Source organism: Phoenix dactylifera, chromosome 3 (assembly GCF_009389715.1).
Source record: "Phoenix dactylifera cultivar Barhee BC4 chromosome 3, palm_55x_up_171113_PBpolish2nd_filt_p, whole genome shotgun sequence".
In the NCBI taxonomy this organism is placed as follows: Eukaryota; Viridiplantae; Streptophyta; class Magnoliopsida; order Arecales; family Arecaceae; genus Phoenix; species Phoenix dactylifera.
The window spans coordinates 5,721,482-5,743,077 of record NC_052394.1 but is presented as its reverse complement, the minus strand read 5'-3'; the positions used below and the strand labels follow the sequence as shown (position 1 = coordinate 5,743,077).

The 21,596-nt window shown below is 38.4% G+C and overlaps 1 protein-coding gene across 4 annotated transcripts; it reads right to left on the bottom strand.

Moving 5' to 3' along the window:
- Positions 1-962: 962 nt before the first annotated feature.
- On the bottom strand, positions 963-16,874 carry LOC103701005 (SUPPRESSOR OF ABI3-5-like). Of its 4 annotated transcripts, none has more exons than XM_026802196.2 (17): positions 16,692-16,874; positions 16,476-16,537; positions 11,618-11,750; positions 11,373-11,413; positions 10,344-11,109; positions 10,184-10,255; positions 10,008-10,100; positions 9,850-9,929; positions 8,706-8,856; positions 7,292-7,379; positions 7,117-7,208; positions 6,971-7,039; positions 6,720-6,890; positions 4,998-5,187; positions 3,744-4,736; positions 2,110-2,303; positions 963-1,424 (listed from the first exon to the last, which is right to left on the bottom strand). In XM_026802196.2, exons 3-17 carry the CDS (start codon positions 11,663-11,665, stop codon positions 1,245-1,247), a joined length of 3,228 nt encoding a protein of 1,075 aa, XP_026657997.2. In that variant the 5' UTR covers positions 11,666-11,750; positions 16,476-16,537; positions 16,692-16,874; the 3' UTR covers positions 963-1,244. The 4 variants fall into 4 exon arrangements, with proteins under 4 accessions (XP_026657997.2, XP_038980304.1, XP_038980303.1 ...); XM_039124376.1 differs by having other exon boundaries at positions 8,706-8,859; positions 11,618-13,279; positions 16,692-16,873; XM_039124375.1 differs by having other exon boundaries at positions 8,706-8,859; positions 16,692-16,873.
- Positions 16,875-21,596: the final 4,722 nt, after the last annotated feature.

Below are 21,596 nucleotides of genomic sequence, written 5' to 3'. Positions count from 1 at the left end.
TGGCAACCTCATGTGTTTACTTAAAGGCATGTTCCATCGACATAGACGTTCAAATCCAGCTTCTGTTTCTTGACTTAAAGTTGTCTACTGCTAATCTATCATCTCTATCCATCATCTACTGGTTGCTCCATATTATCGTTTATCCACAAGAAAGTCTAATTATCAATGACTCCTTGCTCCCAGCTTAAATTATATGACGGTTCACGTGGGACCAAATCAAGACGCTTTAAACAATCACACAATAGGGAGGAATTTAAGGCTGTCTTTGTAATTCGAAACTATTCTGCCGAGCCTGTTCATAGCTCTGGATGGACCCACCTATGCTCCATTAACGTGTAGATGTTTCCGAGAACCAACGGGGGTTCACCGCTAGGTTCTGATTTAAGCAGTCGCGATTCTAGCTAAAAGACACGCAACTCATTTTAGAAAAATTGCTTCAATGTCCATAGAGAATCAGAGTTTCCCAACACGTTATTTTTTTTCGGTGCCAGTCTCAATTATATAACGATTATGTTCTTTTTTTTTTTGATCGCTACACTAAAGGGCAATTGATCTCGGGAACCTTAGGCTGGCTGGACAAAATGTCAATTAGTTCCCTGCTCGGGACATAAAATTTTAAGACAAACTACCGAAGTATCAAAGCTGCTATAGATAATCGTGATGATAAAGTTCGAAATGGCTTATCGAACCATAGCTCTACTCGATGCATGTCAAGAGAACAAGAAACCCCAAAACAAATCTCTAAGTAGCCGTCTTGCAGTCGATGAGTTATAATATTTTATAGAGCCACTAGGCTGGTATTACCCGACCTACTAGAGAACATGAATGCCATCTGAAAATCCAAGAAAACAAAAACAAGGATTCGCTATCAAGCTCCTAACTGGAAGGAACAGATAATAAGAAACCCGTCTTCTAACTGAAAAGACAATATTCTACTGCAAATGGGACAGCCGGGAACGGCAGACCACAACCAAAGGAGAGGCCATAAAAGCCAAATTAAAAAGAAATCCAACTTTGTTCCAGCGGGCTGTAGTGGGTAAAATAGAAAACACAGTTCGACTTGAACCATAAAAATTTACAAGACAGTCCAGCAGCAAGAAGGCAGAATCATTACTCAAATCACAAAGAAAGCTATAAATAACTCAAAAAAACCGCGACTGAGACATGAATTAGATAAAAAGTAACAACGAAAGACCAGGACTGTTGACAGAAAGCTCAGCCTTTGAACTCTCCTCGCATTTCACCTAAGCAATCTCCCGAAACCTTGCGATTGCCTTCTTCTGGATAATGGTTCGATAACTATCCCCTGACTGTGCCTCCAACGAGGGGTCTACTTTTCTCTGTTGACTACCAAGACCAGACCTATCATCCACAACTTTTGCTTGGACAGGTTCCTTGATGCCGCTTCCATCCTTACCCAGTCCCTGAATATTTAATGGAGGAAAAAAAAAAGAAAAAAGAAAACAAGAATCCAAATCCCCAATGCAGACGTCAGACAAGGCAGCTATAACCAAGCTAACACGCATGACCAAACTGCAGAGAGCATCCCCGTAAACGGCCATGACAATCCAGGTTTAGTAGCTAGTTGAGTGAACTATAATTTCTTTTGCATCTCTAAAATTGGTAGTTCAACATTCATTATCCACACCCTCGATTAAAAAAAACAAATCTATTATATGATAGAAACTAACTAGAATTGCTACAAGCAAGACAAATGCTTTATGTCCTATTAGATATTCAATAAGAAATAAAATAATTCAAAAATGCAGAGAACCAGCTATAAGTACTAGTCGGCATCCAGCTATAAGTACTAGCCGGCATCCTATTTAAGGATTACTTTTCTAACATAACCTTAAGGATAATTTGCAGAATGATTCAGAAAAATAAGAAAAAACTGACTACCATATGAAAATTAGATTAAAAGACAACTAAAGGGTCAAAAGATTAATACATTATTGAACTAGGTAAACTTTCTACTTAAATATAACAAAAACCAAATATAGAACAGTTAATAAATTCATAAGCTGAAAAAAAAGGTGCCTTTGTCAATGTAAGTGGTAATTTCCTTTAATGTATAACACGATCATAAAAACCAAGAAAGGGATGTACCAGTCCTTCTTGCCAGCCCATACTGCGGAGCATCCTGTTACCCACATTGTTTTCATCAATGGCCCGATCAGCTGTGATCACCTCATAATTTTGGGTGCTGCTCAGTGTATCACCAGCGGCCCGCCCACCAACTCCTGGGGGAAAGGGCATTGCCCCTATTTCAGATGAAGATACCTTACGTGGATGGTCACAACCTTGACAAAGACATCCACAAAGTCAATGTATCTTGAAGTAACTCAACAAAGTATCAGTCGATGAATTTGGCTGATTGATAAATGAAAAACAAATCCTATCATCTGCCAGAGCCAGCAAAAATACATCAATTTTGTTCATGACACCCAGGGGCAGCCCAATACATTTGGAGGCCTAAGGCGAATTTAGTGAATGAGGCTTTTTTTTTATAATAAATTTTTTTAATAAACATAAAATACTTAAAAAAAAATATGAAAATAGATAGCTGTCAAGCACATTATTTCAACAAAGATACATGAATGCAACAAAGACAGACAAAAAGCCTCTTCAGTTTAATATAATTTTTGAATGGAAGCACGGAAAAGTAATTACGCTAAAGGAAGGGCTATGAAACTGATTAAATAACTGAGATAATGCTTGGCAGTACTGTTTACCATGTCAAGCAAGAGCAGAATAGGAAAAGGTTATCCCATGGCACTTCATGGTCAAGGCAAAGGAAAGAATTTGTCCAGAAAGGGACTTCTCTATAAGAGAAAGTAGGGGCATTATGGGAAATTCACTCCTAATTACTAAAAGTCCCATCCCACCATCTCCCCTTCAAGTGAGTAGTACCCAAGCAGCAACTGCAACATCACAGCACAGCAGCCATTCAATCCCCCCTCCCTCCTTTTCTCTCTCCACCAACGAAGAGGGGAGAAGAAACCGAGAAGAGAAAATTAAAACAATCTCCACCCTCCAAGAAGTCCATCTCCAATCCCCCTATCTTTCTTCCTGATGGCCCAGCTGGATCAGGAGTAATGTGAGGGAGGAAAAACCAAGACCAAAACCAAAAAAGAGAAGGGATGAAAGATAAGAGTGGCTTCAGACACGTGTATCAAGCCAACGAAACCCCTCCTCTCTCTTTCTCTCCACGCAAAACAAAACTACTGTCCCCAACTTCCCAAATTGCCCCTCTGCAGGCCAGGAAACTCTCCATGTCCCTTCCATCAAGGGGGAACACTCTTAGCCAGCTCCTGTTGCTTCCTTTTGGTCACGGTCAGACACAAAAAACAGGGCAAGGAACCTCTCTCTCTCTCTCTCTCTCTCTCTCCTCTCCTCTCCTCTCCTCTCTTTATTTCATCGCAAATCGGTGCCTTTTTGCCTTCTCCCTTCCTTCTGTGGTTATCTTCCCTTTGCCTCCCGGAGGCCTTCCATTGGCCCGAGGCCTTAGGCTCGGGCCGGCCCTGATGACACCCTTCCAATCTTGGCCGATAAAGCTCATTAGCTACAATTATATTCAAACTAAAATGACATTATTCATCATTAAACAATGGAGGATCGTAAATTACAGCTCAACTTGACGGGTTAAGGCTTGCTCTCTGTGGCTATAATATGGCTGATTTCTTAAAATGCTCCACCATGGAATAGAAATATAATATATAACAAAAATCACAGGTGCTTACTTGAATCCCCAAGCCCAGACTCCGACAGGTCATCCCCAACAGAAGATGATCCATACAGGCTTCTTCTCTCTGCTGCCCGATCTCTATATGCTGTCAGAGACTGTTCTCTGTGAGTTGATTGCATTGGTGTCTCAGAAAACCTCCGCTTGCCTGTCCCAGTAGCCACAGTTGACCCGTATGAACCTAGTGCTGATGCCTCTGTTTTGAAGGGAGTAGCAGAAGCAGGTGCATCAACATTCATTAAGGATGTTCCAGTGGCACGTGCAACAGCGGTTGATGCAAGAGTAGCACCCTCATTTGATGATCCAGAAAATGTTGTATCTGACTTTATCAACCCTCTCCCAGAACCTCTTATGACACCCATGATGGTGCCTCCTAAACTATTACTTACAGGCCTCGGCTTAATCAGAGAATCCATATCCACTGTTTGAGAAGGGAGAGATTGAGCGGCCCCACGGCCAACAGCTGCAGTATAGTTTGAGCTGCTAGCCACCTCCTTTGCAGTTGAAAAATCAGATTTCGGTTTGTTTTTCACAGATATGACTGCTGAAGCATTGTAGGAATTCCTCTGTTTATCATCAGTTGAGCTGGATGGCTCATCATCAAGAACAACACGAGCAGCCTGCCCCTCGAGATTTCTTTGCTTCCACATTGCCAACACGTTATTGATCTTCTTCTTATTAGCCAGAAGGCTACTCTTTGATGCCCATTTTATCTCTTTTAATTTCTCTTTTTCTTTTTTTTCTGCAGCTAAGGCTGCTGTAGCAGCAGCTTGGACAGCATCAGGCAATGAGGATTTCTCATTCAATTTTATAGTAGCTGCAGGAGCAGATATCACTACTTTCCTCTTATTAGTTCCATCTGATGCTTTTAAAGCTTCATTAGCCGACTCTTCGGATGGCTTATTATTGCTTTGGTCCATACACGGGACATATTGCTGACTTTGATGATCATAGGAATACCAAACTCCATTGTTACCATCATAATAGAGGCCTGCATGAAACAAGAGAAACAATACGGAATAAAGAAGTCAAAGGTAACGACTTAAGAAAGCCTAGCTGGAAAGTATGACATATCCCTAGTCAGAGCCTTTAAGACAAGCAATAAATACAGACAGTTTATCTGTTTTTTTATGGAAAAAAATGAGAAAGCAACTTCATAAGGCAAAAGTAATAGATTTCACAAAATGGCTTCCAAGCTGACACTGGGTTGTCCGAGAAATTTGCCCAGGATACCAATAAACACGAGACTAACCTGTATTTCCATCATAATAGAAGCCAGATGCAGCATCATAATAATAACCAGATTTCTCATCCCACACGAACCCAGACTGGGGAGCTGAACCACCTTTTTGGGCTTCTACTTTTGTATTTTGCTCCAAAGCACTAGTAGATTGCTTCTCATCAGGATTGTACTCCTTGGGTGCCCAACCAACAGCATCATACTGAAAAGGGCAAAAAGTTAAATAAATAAAGTAAGACGAGAAGCGACAAATGTTTAATTTCTCTTTACACCTCAGCAGAGATTGTACTTGCTAGCTGCGTCTTTTATATTAAAGAGTACTTAATATGCTAGTAATTAACCACCGAAAAATGCGGGGTGGGAGGGGGGTTTGATATTCTAAGGATCAAATATGCTTTCTAGAATTGTCATGAGCCATGTCATTGCTTGCAGATAGGGATCAAGTTTTGGCTCAAGGATTCATTGCCTAAACCTGCATAGCGTGTAAAACAGTATACACAAAACTCAAATTAATTAAAATTCAATGCAGGATCAAGATCCATCCATTTTTTAATTGTATAAATTCACAGATGAGAGAATACATATGTTAAGGCACCAGATGAGTAAATTATTACAAGAAACACTAAATAACACGCAAGCACCAGGAATGTATATATGTATCTCAGCACGAGAAAAGATTTTCAAAAAAGAGAGAAATAATACAAATAATGATGGCATTAGTGGAGGAACAGAAAATATGCTTAACAAGAGTTGTGAGATAGCACCATGCTCGAGGATAAAAAAAATCTATAAATATAGAAGTCAAGCAAGTTGGCATAGATCAGAATGTGGAAAAGCAGAGATTGAAATGTCAAGTGCATTCAATGCACAGATTAAAGTAAAAGAAGATGCAAAGGTAGTGAACAATTGGGGTAACAATATGAATTGTACATAATGTATGCTGGACAATCAGGAAAAGCAACTATGTGAGAGGTCAAGATTGTAACAATCAGGAAAGAGAACTACAAGGAGAGAGGTCAAGATTGTAACAATAAGGAGGCAACTATGACAAGTGAGGTCAAAACAGTCATGGGGAAAGAACTAGAAACACCTGTCCATGGGGCAAATGGAATCTAAAATATCCTATATTCACAAGCCAAACTTTGGCTTCTGGATCAACAATTTTAGCATCTGAGTTAACCGGGTAATATATAGCAAATGAATCAAAAGAACAAGCTAGAGCATGTCATTGTATAACTTCCGAGCATGTCACTGTATAACTTCCAATTACAGTCAATTATTAGGAAACAGTAACATCTACTTGATGTAACATTGTCTATGGAAAGAGTCTTCTAAAAAATTTCTATTAAAAGAAAAATCACACCAAATCATTTATTGAAGATGTAGTGCAATAAGCACTATAGCATATAGTGGTAAAAATTTGTCAATGAAAAATAAGACACGACGCTTGTAAGACGGACAAAGTAGGATAGTGAAATCAATTGTGAAATATAACAGAAGATAATAACACTTCAATCTACCATAACGCTACTGTACTTGGAACCATCAAAGAAAACCAAACTGCTTCAATATTCTAATCATTGTTAAGTAGAAGGATCTAGAGACTAGAGTTCATAGGAGATAGCACACTTAGAAATTGCCGTAATAAGTTCTTGAGGAAAAAAAGAGGAAAAAAGTAGCCAATTATGCTAGAGTTACTAAAATTATACGATGATGGAGACAGGTGCAAAAGACCTGTTGAGCAAATGTTGCTGCTTCAATTGCAGCTGCTGCAAGACTGCTTGACTGTGGAGCCCCCGACCCAGGTCCATGTATGCTTTTTGCATATGCTACACGTAACACTTGACCATTTTTCTCAAGTGTCATCCCGTTCGTTGCTTCAAGAGCTTTTGTAGCATCCTCCACCTAAGATCAACATGAAAGAGAAAATATCAGAACCTGATAACAAGAAAGATGGGAGAGAAATTAAGCAAATGAATCATTACCGAATGGAAATGCACAAAAGCAAATCCCCTGGACACATGGGTGAATTTATCCCTAACAAGGCGAATATCCTGCAGACAGGAACAAACTACAGTAGGAGCTAACAAGACAAATAGTATTGACCAAGCAAACCAGCAACATATCTTACCTTTATTGGAGCATGCTTGGAGAATTCATACCGAAGCATTTCCTCATCAGCATTTTCACCCAACCCACGGATGACCAAAACATGAGTAGGGCCTGAGAATTGAAATTGTTTGATTAGTGGCTGAATAGTAAATATATAACATAACAAATCATGATGTCAAGAAAAAAATTCCCACCAGCCTCTGATCCCCTTTTCCCTGGGGGTATTGGATTGGCTGTTGCAATATCTGCTGGAGGAGCATCCTCTGTCCGAGCCTCATTGCACTGAATTGTAGAATTATAAGACACAGATGACCAACAGAAATATACATGAATGTATATCATATATGGATTATATAGAACCATATTATGTAAGGTGAAATTTCAAAAGAAAAAAAAATTGGTTGCCAACCTCCCGTTCTTCCTTGGACTTCAGGTAGAATTGGGATTTGACTGAAATCTAAAAATGTCAAAGGACATGCTACTAAACTACTTTTGTCAACCCCCAAAATGCATATAACTCATGCTACGAATCAGCCAAAGAACAGGGGTCTTCCTGGCAAGTTGGCAAAACTTTTCTCCTCTATTCAGGCATGGGACTCACATTTGCAAAGCTAAGGGATAACCCAAAAAGGAAATACAGTAAGATTTTAACAAATGGATCACATTCACCATGAGAATCTGTAGCCTTGAACAAAGAAAAAGCAGAGTACAGAATGCCAAAGCAAAAGAAATCCTAACTAGCTTTTGTGCCAAAGTTGAATTTCTAACCCTAATTTTTGACCCAAGAATTGTGCGCACACCTATCGATGTGATTGAAAGACTAAAAACCCTGCTAAGATGAACAAACTTTGTTATCCTGAATAACTAGCAATAACAAATTGCTTCAACATGCTTTTCCTTGGACAAATCCCATGCAGGAGAAACATTGCCTGATCAAAAACCAACACAAAGCATGTTTATTTTTGGTACTCCAAAATGCATTTCCATCAAACAAACAGAATATATTTGACCACTTCTTCTTCCCCCTTTCCATCAATGTACAAAGCAAATACCTTGCTTGTCCATATACAACACCTCCCATCAAGTTAGTTATAAAAAAAAAGCAACCACTCCACATAAAATTTAGAGAGAACACTGTGCAATCAATTTATCTAATGATAGTATGGTACAATTAGATGAGTCAAAAATCCAGCAAGCTATACATAAATATTCTTGCTGGTTGCTGATAACCTTGCTTAATGCAGTGCATGTGATGAGTCAAACATTGGCATGAAAAAGTCAGGTAGAGTCAATTTGTTACTTTCAGATATATTGTAACGTCTGAGACTGTAATGGAGTGATAACACATTTAGCAATATGTGGGAAAATATAAAAAAGTGGCATTTTTCAACATGATAAATTCTTTCTCTAATAAACAAAAAGAAACATTAAAATTATCCAAACATAAATAAAAGAAATAGAAGAGTTTAAGGAAAAATAATGTTAGATTATTGGTTCAGTGTGTCACTGTGTTTGCTTGTCATCTATCATACAAATTTTAATTTAAACCATGACACTTCTGCAAATGATTCCTTGAACATAAATCATACTAACAGTATCGAGACACACCTGAAAACAGGATGTCCGGCGTGCAAAATTTACACAGCCACAAATGGTACAAATCCAGTCACAAGGTGCACCTATTCTGCTGTATCCATGACTTGACTTTACCGTGCTTTCTTGTCCTAAAGATGGTGCACCTGCCCCACCAGTTGGCTTACTACTGCAGAACAGATGGTTATCAGTAAATAGTGTATAAAACAGCTTACAGGTACCAAGACATATTTTACGGATGCATGGCCAGCAAATGTTTGATTGAAGCCCTAATCTGGAAGTAATGATGTAAGAAACATTTCTTCTTTGATCTGAAGTTTAAGTCAACAGAACCAGCATGTCTAGCAATATGCCAGCACGCTGATCTCCCAAAATTCAACTTTTTAAATTGCAATTCTTATTTAGAGTTCAAATGGAAAGAAATAAAAAAGGATGAGAGAGAGAGAGAGAGAGAGCATCTTCCGAGATGCATATGCTTAAAAGAAAACAAAACAAGTTATTAGTAAATTAAGAATAGTGACACGAACAAGCCTTAGATGTTGACTTAACATAGTTTATGTCCTAACCCACAGCTGGTTCCTACTCGAGCAGGACTCTCTAAGTAGGGTACACCTTAGCATTGCTATTGCTAGATCAAATTAGCCAACCTCTTTAAAACATTTAACCCACCCAGTCTTAAATCAATCAAACCATAAATTTCATTGGTCTGCGCAAGCCCAGCCTATCCCAATTTCAATTCAAGGCTGCCCGAACCCAAACCAACCCAAAGTTCAGGTTGGCTCGTGATGGGTTCAGAACTACCAGAACTAGGTGTAAGCTGCTCTCTCTCTCTCTCTCTCTCTCTCTCCCCCCCCAACAGAGGTATGTGCAAATAAAATAGCCAGCCCATTTTTTATAAAGTCATCACGGTTCATCAGCTTGATACTTATTTATTTACAGTTATTTATTTATGATCACCAGTATTCACTTCCCCTGCATGCTGTTTTTACTCCCCCTTCCCGTGGGTATGCTGTTTCAAGGTTGGGGAGAAAAACGAGGGAGAGATATGTACTGAGATGGCGAACCTTGCCAGATACGCTTTTTCAAGGGCAGAGCTATGTCCATCTAATCATTTGGAACATTAAATACAGGAGAAATCTTCCCCTTAAAAAATGGGCACCTGTATTCAAAAAACAGTTTCCTTGCATCAATTACAAGACCATTCTCTCCAATACCATTCATCATGCTGCGAGCAGCTTCCTGCACAACAGTATGAGCATGTAAGCACAGAACCAGTTGACAACGCAACTGCAAATAGATAAATCAAATGATAGATACCACAGTCGGAAAGTCAATAAAAGCAAATCCACGAGAGATGCCAGAATTTCGCTCTTTAATCACACGCACATGACGAAGGGGTCCCCACTCAGCCTACAATAGGTTGGAACAGCATTAGTAAAAAGAATCGATAAAATTTGTAATGAAGCAGGCCATTTCCAAGAAGCAATTCATACAAGTATTTGATACAGATCTTCTTCAGTCGTCTTCTGTGACAAACCCTTCACAACTACTGTGGCTGATGGAGCCTGCAGCAAACAAAAATTTTCATAATCTTGGGTTATACATAAAGACATAAATGCCCACACACGTATTTAAGGTAGCATTTGAGCATACAACTGCAGAGTCATTGCGACTTTTCTCATCACGGTAATGATCCCTTCTTCTCTCGCTCCTCTCATATCGACTATCATCATAACTGTCCTCCCTTTGACTCCGGCCATGACTCCTACCTCGAGGAGATCTTGATCTGGACCGATCATCATGCCCATGGGATCGAGAGCAGTCATGACGTCTATATGGACTTTGGTCTCTTTCCCAGCTCATACCCCTCTTTTCACATTCACGATCACGGGATTCACGTCTTCTCCAACTACCATCCCTCCTGCACCTCTCATGGTCGGACTCATAATTGTATCGACCATAATCATAATCTCTTTCATGACTGTTCTCCCTGCTACGACGAGATGCACGATGTCGGAATTCATAGTCACTGCCAGTCTCATCATGATCTCTACCACTCAACCTTGCATGCCTATCATATCCATAACTACGGTAACCATCTGTGTCATAATACCTGTCAACATTGCGGTAATTATCACGAAATTTATCAACTTCATGAAAGGAATCAATTTCATGATACTTCTCTGTGTCACGATAACTATCCATCTCATGAAATGAATCGGCATGTCTTCTAGAGTCCCTGATGAGTGCATATTCTTCATCAAAACTTCTAGGCTGAGGCCAGATGCCACCAACAGATGCTGGTGGTGGATAGACATCCCTTTCAAGTATATCCCGGTGGAGTGCACTTGTTCCATAAACAGATTCTCTAGAGTAACTTTCATTCAGAAACGTTCTACCACCATATGACCCACCAGCCCTGTCAAAATAAGTTAAGTAGGGGAAGGAACAGAATGACAAAACAAGATGGCATATCAGAAGAAAACAATTAGCTTTCAGCATTATATATTGTAGATCAAAAAGTCAAAATTACATGGAAACGTCATGTCAAAAATAACCAGCATAAGCTAAGAAAAGTAGTGGATCTAACAAAGTTGATATTTATTTATGAAAGATATGTCTAAAGTCATTTCTAGCCCACAAGCCACTTATAATAGATGTAATTAATTGATCATCACTCACCTGAAATCTGGCTCATGGACTGCACCGTACCCCTCCAATGCCTGTGGATTCAACAGAATAACCCAAGTCAGCAACAAATATTTATGGACAGCGTAGGGAAGTCCATTCCATATCAACACTGGCCCACGGCTTCCTTCCACAGTTCATTTAGAATGATATGCCAGGAAACAAGGAGGACAATCACATGAGCCATAAAATCTGCTATATCAGCCCGGATAGGTAATAAAAGAGAAAGCTGCAATTACGCTATTAGTATCCCATCCTTGTTGTAGAACATAACGCCCAGGGTCCATTTCTTGCAGGCTGCACCAGTGTTACCCTGCAAGGTTCTTGATGATCTTTCTCGGGTTTTGGGCGCAGATTGTTTGGATATCTATCCTGTAATGGATGCACAAACAGACACAGTTATACTGGTATTAATAAAAAACCAACCCTCATGGCCAGCCTTTCTAGTGGAATCTTCAAAACCAAACTGTCCAATAAATATCCCATCTTCAGGCCCTTACATCGCAATCATTTAAACCTTTGAAAGCTTGAAATTACATACTACCAAAATAATATTGTTCTTCAGCATTCAACGATAAAACAAAGAATAGAGGACTTCTCAGAACTACTACATGTTGAAATTCTGTAGCTTGAACCACTGAAGTATTAAATATCATATTCAAACACAGTGAACTTACCAAAAAACCAAAAAAAGGGGAAAGAAATCACTTAATCTGCTGATGCAAAGAAATTTGTATTTCATTTGCTTTCAAATTTCAGCTTGAAACGTGATTTCAATCTCCGCAAACAAAAAAAGATGCAAAAAAACATACTGGAGGCATCAAAAATTACTGCTTGAAGCGAGATTAAAAGGAAGAAGAATGGGAAGGCAGATCAAGCATTAACAAAAGGTCAATTGCCCAAAATCCCTAAGAAGTGTCAATATCCAATAAGCATATAGCATTTGACTGCATACACATACAAATAAGTACATAGATATACACATACATATCAAGCAATTATGTGGATGAGACCAAGACCCAACACATTATGTGCCATAACATTCTCAGTCAGCAACCAGCATGGCATGCTTATCGTACACTGTTCATGCTAACATGCAACAAAAACCTCCTGGGAATATATGCTACATGTCGAGAGAGGCATGTTACAATATGCCATAAAACATATTACCGCTTGTAATAACGCAACTTAGAATTCTCTCAGGCAAAAAAGTATACATGCTTTAAACTAAAATGATTTAAATCATCCAACTAAGTATGGTATCCTAAGCCATAGGAAAGATACCAATTCCCATATATTAAGTCTTGAACATGTGTGCTTCTAAAACAACTTACAAGCTAGTTACCGTGATACCCAAATGCATGCGTGCACACAAAATACCGGTTTAGCACTTAAATGCACTCGTGCATATATGTGCCAATTGGTACAAAACACGCACCCTCCCAAAAATAAAACAAACAAACAAATGAATAAATAAATAACAATCAAGTGGACTATATGACAGCAAAACACATGCAGTATGATACTTTTAAGTTATGAACCAACACTTTATTCTAAGATGACATGTTTGCAACTAGAGACCCTAAATATACTTATAAAACAGTTATTGCATTAAAAATATGCAGATAAACACAAGTGTTGCATGGATAATGTGCACTGGCAGGAAATTTTGTGATATGTATGGTAATAATTGTAGCTAAACCTCATCTGAACACCTTTTGTCCTAGCAAATTATGCTGTCCTAATATTTGAACAGCTGAATTATGTTGCTCTTAAGACCCAACAATAAGATAATAATTGAAAGCTGAAATGGATATAGAATGTAATTCTGGAATGTTAGAATGGGTGGAAACCTGTACAACAAGATTTCCAAGCCACCTAGTTAATCCCCAGTATTTTACCTGGTGTTAGAATTACATATAATTCATTAAACCTGGAATTATAAACAACAGTGTCAAAATACAGATATCTAATATGTACATTACAAAACATAGATACAAAGAAGGAAGCATGGAGGAAAACATAATAAGAAATTGTCTCGAATACAAAGATGTTAACAGCCTTTTATGACCTCGATCTCCACCTTCCCTACCAAACAACCTCTCTCCCATTGTCCCTACCTCCAGTCCCTCAAGAATCCCTTTCCTTTCAATATACTCAATTGGAGGAGGTGACATTTGATGGAAAGTACACGTGATGGATTTCATGGATGCATCAACTCTCATCAGTCAGCTAAGACATTTCTAGATAAAATCAAGATAATGTATTTATGAAATAAGAAAATGTATTTAATAACCCAATCAACACATTTGCACCAAACTTCTGTCGTCAAACTCTCTAAAAACTTCTTTAGAATATTGGCAGACAAGTCTATTATCAAAAGGAGTGCAGATTATCATCATTTTTATAGTAATAAAAGAAAAACAATCAAGCTACCCTTAAGTAGCGGCCCATAGTCAAAGTGGCAGGCTGAAAACCAAAATGCCTCTGGTTGCAAAGTGCCCACATCAATAGCAGCCTAGGATCTTCAAGCTAGCTACCTCACCTTGAACCCATGAAAGCAGTATAAACTACACCAAAATCTAACACCTAGCCGAACAATCTAAGCCCACATGGACATGGACACAGGAATCAGATTCAGATGTGCACCCAAGTACCTAACTGAAGAAGAGGGAAAAAAGGGAAATGCAGTAATACGTATAAAAGGATAATTTTAATTTAAAATATACATATATATATATATATATTTACATTGTATAAAAAACAAACAAAAATATCATGTGTCAAGATTTTCCAATATGCATGTTTCTCATCCAAACCTCCTAATTGGTCTAAGGAATTTTGAAAAATAACATTTTACAAAGTTATTTGAGATTTTCAGTCTTAACCATTCCCTAAAATAATAAAAGGTGCAATTAATTTTTTTTTATAAATATACTGGATATATATCCTACATGGATTCTAGGTTCTGGATGCTAGTGTCGAGGTAGCACAGGTAGCCAGTCACCTTCAACAACCTTGGCTGGAGGTTTTCCAATATGGATTGGAGGTCTTCCAATATGGATTTTGGGATATCCATAGACATATCTTATATGAGGTTGTTCTGTAGTAAGTGATCAATTCCCGGATTCAGTGCCAAAGATTTCCATTTTGAATAACTTCCATATATTTCTCGTTGGACAAGAAATCTAAAGCATTTTTTCAAAAAACTTCTCCTGAATGCTCAGCACCTTTGGTAACTAATTGAAGAGAAGTATCAGATCCTTGAAATGTCAATTACTAGCTTTCATCATGCCCCTAGTTGATGTATTGTTGGACAAGAAATCCAACTCAATGGTACCAGTAAAACACCAACACCAAATGACCCTCTAGCTTATTTTTGATAACCAGAAAAATATCTGACGATAAGCGTCCAAAAATGTAGTGTCCTAGTCATGTTAGACATAAGCGTCCAGTCAGCAAAATTTTTTGAGGGTTCCTATCAAAGGCTGTTTCATTGCAAGTATTCACAACATTACGTTTAATGATTCTAATTGCCAAATAAGGACGACTTGAAATGCTTAGGCACTTCTAGTGAAGCATAAAAAATTTTACATCTTTTCCTTAATAACCAATGCAGCATGAAAACAAGCTTTTTAAACATAAGGAAATATTTACCAGTCAATGTAATGTACTAATAATGCAACCATAAATACTAAGAACACATATCTACATATACACACATTTAATATATACATGTAAATAAATTAACTTAGTCAATAGTGTTCCCTTTTGTAGTTTTTTCTCCACAATTTAAGGTTTCGAGATGCTTCCGAACACCATGATGCTTGTCAAGTCTGCCAAGTGTCTAGGTAACATAGACAAAGATTGAAGAGGAATTTGTTAGCCTTCTTTATTTCCATATTTATATAGTTTCGATCTCTAGACTAAGGCACAATTGCCACTTTTCTAATCACAAATTTTGTTCCTAAAGGCCAGCTAGGCTTATACCGAGGACAACAATACTTATTAATCAATGTGCCTTCATCCAACTACCAAATGACAGTCAAGGTACCTTTCTTACTAAACAAAACCAGGCAAATGTAGAATTATAAGCCATTATCTACTTGCCATACCTGAATCTTAAATCAAAACATCATAAAATTCATTCCAAAAGCAGTGCTTTAGTTGTATCTTGGCTTTTTATTTTATCAATAATAATATTTAAACCTTATCTACCTTCCAACAGGTTCCTAAGTCAAAAGGAATTTTTTATTGGTTCAAAATCAATCCCTCAAAGCATCAAATGATTACCTATTAATAAACCCATTAGCAGAAATCTCACATAATGCATGGCTACAAATTAAAAACGTTAAAATTTCTGAAACAAAACCTAGCTTACCAAACCTAACATAGACCACCTTTTGTTTTGTCCCCATGTCTACTAGAAGCATCCTCCCTCAATGGTTGTGCACCAAAAAACAGAAGACCTATTAGCCTACCATCACTAACCATTTTAGTTCCTTATTTTTTTGGCAATTAGTGAAAGCTTCATTTTGACATGATTTAATCCTTTGAAACAACTCCACAAGCACTTGCTATTTTATCTTTCAATTACCTGGTTACAAGCCCAAGATTTAAACATTCATATGCAAGTTAATGCATCCCTCCTCTTAATGGTAACTTCATAAGTGCAGGAAATAACTTACATACATACACATACACTTACACATACATACATACATATAGATACATATATATATATATATATATATATATATATATATATATATATATATATATATATAGGTACATAACACTTGCAGCTTGTTATATACCTAACCTCAATCTTTCTTTATTAAACTCAAAATTTCCTCTCTATTATTTTGTGTGTTTCACCCCTCTCTATCCACAATTGGAAAAGCAACACGATCAAGTAGCAAAATCCCAATTAAATAACACATCGATCGCTGAATGAGCATAATCCACACAGGAAGTAGACCATATTCAGAACAAAAAAAAAATCCAAAGAATTCAAAAACAAATCGGGGTCCGAAAGCATAGCAAAAGAATCCCCCAAGAATAACCAATGCAATATAACTCGGGGTTCTTCGTTACCTGAAGGCGGCTGCGGAAAGATTCCACAGGCTAGGGTTCCGGCCGGGCGGCGATCTACTAAGCTACCAAAGAAAAGATAAGGTATGAGTAGATCGGCCATGGTTATCACAACATGGTCTAGCGTTTTGACAGTAAAGTGACGTCATCGAGCTCAAAGACGCGATGTTTCCGCCAACCGCTCCGGAGGAAAAGAAGGTGCGGGGTAAAATTTCTTACCTTCGGAGGCCGGAGAGGGTGACTGCAACGATGGCCGCTCGCCGGAGCAGTCCTCGATCGATCGATCGATCGATCCGGAGATCTCGGGGGGGGAGGGGGGGGGAGTGGAGGGGAAGAGGAAGAAGGGGAGAGAGAGGGGCGATGAGGGTTTCGTTCGGCGAGAACGGGGACGAGCTCTAGTGTTGATAAAAAAAACGAGCCGAGGCACTGATATGGGGCCGAAAGTTGCAGTCCAACCGCATCATTCACCGTTACATGAGCTCTGACGGTTAGTTTTTCATGGGAATCCAAACTCGTCAACTGATTCCACGACTTCTCTCTCCGATTTTTGCAAGGTGAGTGGGCCGATGTCCTATGGGGATCCCTTTTTTTCTCATGTGACGCCGGAGGCGAAGGATGGTTCGTTCCGATTTGGAGGGCAGCTTAGTTGATCGGTTATGCTTATGGGTGGATTTTATTTATTTGGAGAGCAACTCGGCTATCGTAATTGGTTGGATCTATGGGCAGACTATGGTTGCAGACAAATATTTTCTTGCTTTGAGATATCTGATAGAATGTAAAAAAATGTTCCATCTTTAGAACAAACCATATTTATCATAAGACGAATAGACACAAAACGAATAGAGCGGGGGATTGGCTTGCATCATTAGTTGCCGATCATTTTTATGAGATACTTCAGATGGATGGTGCACTCTCATCGCCCTTTCTTCGGAATATTTTATTTTCTAGCTTCTAAAAATGTACTCATACTAAATTTGTATGATTCATCCATCTTAGCACACACAAAAAAAAAAAGCTCTAAAATTACTTGCTGTATAGCCTAACGAACGTACAAATATTTTTATACATCAAAATAGAAATAGTTTGCCATCATCATGAGACCAAAATGTGGAGGGATTTTTTTTTTTTTGGACATGCCCGCATGTTGAGAAATTTTGCCTGCCTCAACAATATGGCAGATGCTACTGAAAATAGCATTTCTAAATTTACTGCTCTTATAGAAATAATATTATTGGTGAATTATCGGACCATAGAATACAGATATATTATAATTGTGGATACAGAGGTACTGCATGAGGTTATGAATTATCTCCATCCCATGCTCTTTTCAGAACTAATCTGGTATAGCTTGAAGCAAGATGATAGTACCGAAAGATGGCTTGTACTATAAAAAATGAAGTGAAAATGAGAAGTAGTATCTCTCACGTGAAAATTTATTTCTTATACCGTGTAAAATTTCTTTTTTCAAAGGACTATTTGTCAAAAATATTAAGTTATCTATGAATTTTGTTCTATTCATAAGAGAACAATGTTTTGCTGCCTTCCTGAGGCAACGATGTTTTGCATTATTTATTGTCGTCTCTTTTATGTTAGTAGATAGATAGATTAATGAACATAAAAATAATGATACACTTTTTCTCGCTAAATTTTTCTCGGTTTTCTTTTAAAGATACTTCGGTTGAGTTTCATGTATTTTCTATTTTTTAGATGCGAAACTTCAAACTTTCTGTCCTTTATACCTTGAGATCTCCAGGCTAAATTTCACCAGTTCATGGTAGGGGAATAAAAGTTTATAACAATATCCTCAAGGAACAATCTTCAAGGGTCCGGCATCATACTAACAAAGCAATGAGATATTTCAAACTCTACTACAGGAAATAATAAATAATGTACATTTAGTAGGTTCCTAAGTCTAAGAGGATCTCTTATTACCTCAAAATCAAACTTTTAGGTAAATCGAAAGTGAGCTGAGAAGTGCTTGGAGCCGATGTTACATTTATCAAACCAATGGGTCTCATATGCTTGGCCCATCTCACAACTCATCTTGTTCGCAAAACTTGGTACGTCATGGATTTATTACATGATCTTTGTAGGACTCGCATTGGCCACCTTGGAAGGCTGCTGCAGCTACCTTCTTTTCAAAGAAAAAAAAAGAATAAAAAGGAAAGAAAGTGCAGCCAGACCTTTAACTCTAGTTACTCTCTTTTAAGTGAATCTGTTGTAAGGATAAAATTTTCAGATTTGGAGGCTAGGCCTCTGCTTGTGCCCCAAAGAGAAAAGTAGGAGGCAGTGGTGGGCCGCTCGCGAAGTGCCAAGCCCATGAGATGAGGTTCCATAGGCCTGGCCCATGAGAATGGGACAAGAAGGCCGATCGCGTTTAGCAAGCAAACCAAGCCTACCTCAAGGACTGCAAACTAAAGTTATACTTGAAAATTAAGTACAAATAATTTGCAACATTTGTGAAAAATAAACCGAACACTTAGGAAGCCGGGAAGTTTGGTGGGTAATTCTTAGGGATGCATGGCAAACAAGCAAGCTGATTGCAAGCTAGTTTTTGTTTGGCTCGCGTTTAGGTTGCTCGGTTAACAAGTAAACCAAGCTGGAGCTGCACTTAGCTCACTCAAGCTCGGCTTGATTTAGCTTGAAATATAGATATTTAAATATTTATGATATTTTATACATTTATAATTAGTAATATTAAATTTTTTTTATTAATCTGTCATGAATAAACATAATTTATTAAATAAAAATATATTTTTGTTATAAAATTAATATATAATTTATAATCATGATATAACGAAAAATAGTCTAAGCTACATAAATAAAAGCCTTGGAAGATCAATATAGTTCAGGCTGAGGCTTGGCTCACTCATGTCAATTCATTCGCACTCCTAAAACAAATTTTATGCTGGAGAAGGCGTGGTCGCATAGTGTTTAAGTCATCTTGATATACAAACCATGCTCGATCCAATTTTGATGCCATCAAATTTGAGGTACACCACTCATCATTGGGATAGCTTAGGGCCTACGAAGAATCCATATCTATAAAATATCTAATTATTTATAAGGCCGAATTGGATACTTCACTACGATACAACCTTAATTGTTAGTCAAGATGCAACACTACTCGTCTAATTCCTACGATGAATGCAACCATCTATTCCATGGCACCCAACATATGAAATCCTAAAGATCATTCAACCTGTCAACCACCTATCAATCATCTATTCAACCACATATCTATTCCATGCATCTTTGTTATTTACCCCTCCCCATCCAAATTATACATGATTCATTTGGATGTCAAGCGAAAATAAAACATTTTATGATTTTGCATGCTATTTGATATTTGTGGTTCCAAATAGCTGTTCAAACGTGTTGGTAATTTCAGTAACAGTCTTGCAATCATGAGATTGGAAATTTTCAGCAGGACTGGATCGATGGAAAAGTTCCAAAACTTTGTTTTATAAAAGTTTTTTTTTTTTGAAGTTCATTTTCTTTTCTTAAAGATCATCTTTAAGACATTTTCTCTTTTAACAACAAAACATCTGGTAACAGAATCTCAACTCTATAAATCAAAGTTTTCACCAGTGTGTAAGATGGAAAGGAGTAGTTCCATTCAGGCCCGGATGCCTTCATATGGGCTTCTCGGCCTGGCGAGAAAATGGAGGGAAAAGGGCTGGAATTCAAATTCACCAGACGTAGTGACCGTTGGCATTGCCACTAAGAATAAAAAGACGTTTATACACAACACAGGAGAGAATACAAACGGCAACACATTTCTCATGCAAGGCCATGAAGTACCATCAAAACAAATCTAAATAGCTATTCAGCAACGCCATGATCAAATCAGCTGCTCAAATCTTCCGTCGATGCATCCGATAACACCTTAACCATGATCCGCATCGACTTTACCTGCGCTTGCAAGCATGCGATGTACTCGACCGCCTCCATGAAGAGCCTATCGAGCTCCATGGACTCGCCATTCGGCACGAGCCTTTGCAATGCTCGAACTCTTCTCTCGACGTGGCTTAGGGGTCTTCTAGTTCCTTGTGGAAGGTCCCTTCTCACGGTCAAGTTTAGGGAGGCATCCATAGTTCTTCGAAGGACTTGGTGGCCAAGGACAAGACCCAAGGGCTTTATATAGTTTCTTAGAAGTAGGAGGTGGATAGGCCCACAAAATTTAAATTTTTCTATTGGTATGGGACTCTTGAGAGAGAGAGAGAGAGAGAGAGAGAGAGAGAGATACTGTTTCAAGCCAGGAAAGGTTCTTTGTAGCATGTAGGCCATGTTCGCCTAACTCAATGCACATGGATTCACATGCTTCCATCAACACGCCCGGCCTACTGATCCCATCCCTACTCCTCTCTCCTTCTCTACTGTTCCCATCCTTCTACTCATCGACACACCCTGGATTATTCCCTCTCGACTGTATTCTATTAGGGGCTGGATGGGCCTAATTCCTAACCTTGGTCCAGCTCATTCATGCTTGTCTTGGGGTCCCCTCGAGCTAGGTGGCTTGAGAAGGAGAGGTGTGGCTGGCCACTTAGGCTTGTGTTTCCCAATGGGGAACCCTAAGTTGTTTTAATTAATGAAATGGATACTTTTGGGTGCTTACATGCCTGTCAATGCATGAGGTTGCAAAGTGGATGAAGCCTAAATATTATTCTTGGGATCAGGTTTGTTCCCTTAATACCAAAGTATCCGAAGTTAAAAATTATTTATGTTATTATGCTTCGACGTGTCTTGTGTAGGCAAACACGGCAGCGTAGAGTACACGTATCTTGTGTATTTTAAAATTGCTAAGTAGGAGGACAGAAGGGAATCAAGCAATTAGGCCAATTGACTCACATGTGCCATGAGGCCTCTTCTTGGATAACTTGGAGTAGAATCTAGAATGCATGAGGTGTGCATGCTTGCCAATGTATGTGGTCGCAAAGAGGAGGAAGCCCAAATCTTAATCTTTGGATAAGGTTTGTTCCTTAATACCAAAGTATTCAAAGTTAAAAGATTATTTCTTTTATCATGCTTCGACGTGTCTCGTGCAGGTAAACATGGCATTGTAGAGAACACGTATCTTATGTGCTTTGAAAATTGTTAAATAGGAGGACAGGAGGGAATCAA